This window comes from Carassius gibelio, chromosome B17 (genome assembly GCF_023724105.1).
Source record: "Carassius gibelio isolate Cgi1373 ecotype wild population from Czech Republic chromosome B17, carGib1.2-hapl.c, whole genome shotgun sequence".
Taxonomy (NCBI): domain Eukaryota; kingdom Metazoa; phylum Chordata; class Actinopteri; order Cypriniformes; family Cyprinidae; genus Carassius; species Carassius gibelio.
In genome coordinates, this window is record NC_068412.1 from 25926345 (window position 1) to 25931675 (window position 5331).

Sequence of the window (5331 nt, forward strand, 5' to 3'; positions counted from 1 at the left end):
CATATATATATATATATATATATATATATATATATATATATATATATATATATATATATATATATATATATATATATATATATATATAAAATTTTCCTGTATAGATTCCAGTATATTCATTTCTATTTTGGATTTTTTTTTTTTTTTTTTTTTTTTTATGATTTCACTTTTAGTTAACAAAAATATCCCAGAAATGAACAATAAAACAAAATATTATTTAATGGCTGAACATTTTTTAGTAAATTCACCTGCAACTGGCAGTTAACGAAAATGTTAACTAATATACTATTATAGTTCTTAATTTATACTTTGAATTCATTTAAATTTTCCATTTTCATTTTAATTACAGTTTCAGCTTTTGTTTCTCATTTTTATTAGTTTTTATCCGTTTTAGTATTTTCTTTTTTTGCTTTAATTGTCTATAACTTTTATTGGTTATTTTAATTTTAGATAATTTAGTACTTAATTAAACTAAATTAATATTAGATGCTGTCTTGGCAACCAACTAAAATAAAATAAGTTTCAATTGTTTTGTTTGTTTTTTGTTCATTACATTTGTTTATTTATTTATTTTTATTTAATGTTTCTTTATGCTTTCAGTTTTGGTCAACAATAATAACCCTGAAAAGCAAAATACAGTTTAACATCCTGCCATTTTTGTGTGGCAAAGAAAAGTTAATTTTGGACCTTAATGCCAGTGAGAGAGTAAAAGCAGGAACTAAATGTGTACAGTAGGTGCTCTTTGATTTGTGTCACTATCACTTGCTTTAGTATGGCAGCAGTAGTTGACATGAAACCAACACCAGTCATTGTAATGCTGTATATTCTGAGCTCTTTATGCTTTTCGTAATAGATCAAATCATCTAAAGGACTTGCAGAAAACAACCACTGTAGCAAAAAACAAAAAAAAAAATCAGCTTTAGGAATTCCAACAATGTGCAGCAACTTTATCAGTGACTATTTAATGAATCTAAGGTATTTTATACAGTCGTAACTTTTATAAACTGTATTTAAAAAGTCTATATTAAAATAAACATAATGATCAAACAGTTTTAGGTGTAGTTAAAGCATCAAATCATGCAGCATATGTATGCAGTAAACTACAATACGTGTAGATAGTAAATTTGTTTGCAAAAATCAGTGCCAATGTCAGAACCACCTGCATTTTTTCATGCTGTATTGTTTTTATGTACTTTTTCTATAGTTTGTGTGTTTAAAGTACAATAAGAAGTGTATATATATTTTTTTGTTCTATTTAGGTTTTGTTGTTGTTGTTTTTTATAATAAAGAAAATGTAAATATATATCGTATATTACTGGATTTAAAATGGTCATAACATAAAGTAAGAGTTATTTCATGGACTTTTTCCATTAGACATTATTGTCTGTATTTGTTAACGTCTATTAACTGTTGGTTAAATGTTTTCATATCAGCTCCAAATGCTTGCGTGCTTTATAAAGTCAATGTGTTAATGAAGATCATGCTCAGCAGGGCCACCGACAGCAGTTTCTCCAGAATGTACCACGACATAGACAGTTATATCCTCTTGTTATGACCATTTAAGTCCTATACGACATGGCAGTTTCTAAATTATTATGGGATTTTAAGCAATCATAGAAGACTGTATTCAAGTAACATTTTAGATATTATCTGAAATGATTATGCTGTAAGTTTTCTTTTTTTCTGTTGTAGTGCAATAAGTGTTGTCAGATTGCATTCTATAGTTTTGAAACTATACTTTAGATTTAAGAAAACATTTTTGCTACTATGTTTTTTTTAAATAGAATCAATCATTGCATACTATATGAGCCTAGATGTAGCTATCTTAAGATATACTGTTTCTGTATTTGTCAGGAATTGTTTAGCATGTTTTATTAGGATTATGATAAATATTGTTTATTTTGTACATAAGCTCTCAGGGTTGTTGCTGCTGTACAGTAGGTGTTTAGTGAATAATTTCCCAAAATGTGACCAGTTATTGCTTTCATATGACCATGTTAAAGAATCGTCTTCAGCACCTGTGTGTCTCACTTTCACTTTATGCACGCTTTGCACCTGAATCGCTCAAAATGGATGAACTTTGACATTTGATTTACCTTGTAAAGTCTTTGTTTTATGGTTTTTAATGCTGGAAACTGTTTGTGTTCCTGGTAGCATGGTTGGAAAATGCGCAGAGATTCAACCAGCAGAATAAATCTGAACTGGGTCATTTTAACCACAGATGCGATTTGTTATGGAAAATGTCAGAAGACGCAGAATTAGGATTCACAGAACATTTATTTAAAGTTTTGGTGATTGGAGACCATAAAGTTGGGAAAACCAGCTTTGTTAAACGATATGTGAAAAATAAATACTACGAGGAGTTGAAAACGACTATAGGTGTGGATTTTTCCATGAAGGTGATAGATTGGGATGGTCACATGCGGGTCAGATTACAGCTTTGGGATATAGCAGGTAAGCCTTTATTTTAACCTGAAATTAGTATAATAGAATTATGCAGGTTTTTATTTTAATAGGTCATAATAGATCATCAGTGCATAAAACTTTTTAATGCCACTGGCCATTATCAATCATTTAGTTAAAGTTTTACTTTTAGATTTATATTTATTGACTATAAATCTCCAGGTAAGAAAAACATGTCATGCCGTAAGATCCAAAATAGCACAACTGTAAACAGATCAGTTTTTGATTCTCTAAGGTTAATTTGCATCTCAGAGGCTCGTTTGGTGCTTTCTGATGGAAGTGTTTTTTCTCGTTTATTTAGGTCAAGAGCGTGTAAGGGGACTGAACCGCGTGTGCTTTAAGGGATCCAGTGGTGCACTTGTTGTGTATGACGTGACAAACGGGTCAACATTGGATGGAGCTCTTATCTGGAAACATGAACTTGATGGTCAAGTAATGCTGAGAAACGGCCTTCCAGTCCCTGTTGTACTTCTGGCCAATAAATGTGATGAGACTAAAGTGTGTCGGAGGAATGCCTCTCTTCTGGAGAATCTCTGCCAGGGGAAGGGCTTCATTGAATGGTTTCAGACATCAGCAAAGGTGACTTGATTATTATTGTGCTATTTCCATATTTACACCTATTTTAGGTAAGAAACAGGGGTTTTTCAGTCCTCACCCAACCAGTGACCTTCCTCGTTTTTGTATTAATTACATACTTAATATACACTTAATTTGATTTTTTGGTTTAGTTTTGTATTTTAACTTATGTAAACATTAAACAAGTTTTAATGTTTCTAAAAGAAGTCTCTTCAAGTCACCAAGGCAGCATTCATTTTTAGAAAAAATACAGTAAAAATAGTAATATTGTGAAATATTATTACAGTTTAAAAGAACTTGTTTCTATTTGAATATATTCTAAAATGGAATTTATTTCTGTGATGCGCAGCTGAATTTTCAGCATCATTACTCCAGTCTTCAGATCTTCAGAAATCATCCTAATATGCGTATTTACTGCTCAAGAAAAAAATTTATTAAACAGATTATTATCAATGTTAAAAACAGTTGTACTACTTCCGTTTTTTCTCAAGATTATTTGATGAATACAAAGTTGAAAAGAACAGCATTTATTTTAAATAGAAATCTCATGTTCCATTATAAATGTCTTTGTCACTTTTGATCAATTTAATGATCAACTGCATAATAAAAGTAATCATTTATTTATAAGGAATATTTTCAACATTGATGATAAAGTGAAATTATTAAGCACAATTATAATCATGTGCCACTGAAGACTGAATGCCTGCATATCAATATGTATATTTCTTTTCATGAAAATATTGTTTATAGTTTTATGAGAAATTGTATGTCAGCTACTATCTATAATATTGCCTAAGTGTATAGTAATGTCACATATACTATTCCACTTCTGTTTCATTACAATGGAGTTTTGTGGCTTCGTTTGTGTTTTAGGAGAATATCAATTTGGATGAAGCTGCTAAATTCCTCGTGAAGCACATTCTCCAAAACAATGAGGAATCAGTGAAAGAAGAAGAGCAGAACATGCAAATCAACCTGAAGCAGCAGGCAAAGAGCAAATCAACCTGCTGCTGATTCACATCCTAGTCTGAGAAGCTTGCTTATTGAGGATAAAATCAAGAGATAACGGTGCAGTTTATCATTCTTTCTGTATAGCATATCATTTTGCAATTTGTATTTTTTTTTATTGTCAATGATTAATACTCATCTAAGCGTTTTGGGGGCCACAAACAAGTACCATGTTGAATGAGTTTCATGCTGAGTATCTAATAAATACCTCTCATTTCCCCTGCTAATCTGCTACATGCACAGGGGTTATTAAATACATCAGCATGGAAGGAGACGAACCGAGATCCGCTGTCTACAACATGTCAGGAGTGTCGAGAAATACTGTCAAGATGCCAAATTCATTACAGTATGTCTCTCTCTGCAGAAAGCATGTTTGCACAGAGACATGGCCTATATTTTCATACATAGCCGTCAAAAGTTTGTTTTCTTTGAAAAAACTTCAATAGGAGAGAATGTGTTTGAAATCAAAAATAAATCTAATGAAGTTAGACTGATGAAAAATAAATGTAGCTTCAGGATAATACTCCATATTCCACCAGGGTTTCTGTGTTACAAAATAAACTTCTCATGAAGCATAAATGAGTAACGCTGTGCCTCAGATCGCAAGCTAATATAGCTCTCCTTACATTATTTGACAAAAAGTGGCAGAATTTCCGTTTCATTGCATGACTTCTGCAAACTTTAGTAACCGAGAAGTCCAAAACAAAACAAAAGCTGCTCTATTTTAACAAGTTTATAAAATATAGAAGAGAAATATGCCTCATACAGCGTATCCAGGTCAAGGGAGAAATCAAACACAACATGATGCACAGCTTCCATACACAATGTTTAATATCACAGAAATAGGAAGCCGTTCCCAGCGTGACCCAATTTTGCCACGCATTTTTGAGTGAATGTGAAAAACTCCAGCATTCTGATGCTGCCCCAGAGATCTGAACTATATTGCGCAAACAATACCGCGTTCAAGCCTCCATAGCAGCCTCAACTCACTCATCCGCTTCCAACATATTGAGGATTCTGTGCGTGGAAAAGCAGGTTTCAGTGGATTTACAGAGTGTTTTGTTCTCATACGAGGCTGTGTAACTTATCACACAGTTCTGATGGTGTGCCGTTCACCACGTTCCCCCAGAGACACCAGAAATGTTCCCGTCTCAGCCATAAGTGCTTCCCATCTGTTAGCGCTGCTAGACAGGTTATACAGGTGTAGAGCTTTTACCTTTTCTGGCAGATTTCCAAGCTAGTATTGTGAGAAAACAAGAAGGCACTGTTGACTCGCAATGTTGT

General features: G+C 32.5%; 1 protein-coding gene across 1 annotated transcript; it reads left to right on the forward strand.

Moving 5' to 3' along the window:
- Nucleotides 1-148: 148 nt before the first annotated feature.
- LOC127975770 (ras-related protein Rab-32-like) lies at nt 149-4810 on the forward strand. Its single transcript, XM_052579730.1, has 3 exons — nt 149-2454; nt 2765-3042; nt 3913-4810. Exons 1-3 carry the CDS (start codon nt 2241-2243, stop codon nt 4051-4053), a joined length of 633 nt encoding a protein of 210 aa, XP_052435690.1. The 5' UTR covers nt 149-2240; the 3' UTR covers nt 4054-4810.
- The last annotated feature ends 521 nt before the right edge of the window (nt 4811-5331 follow it).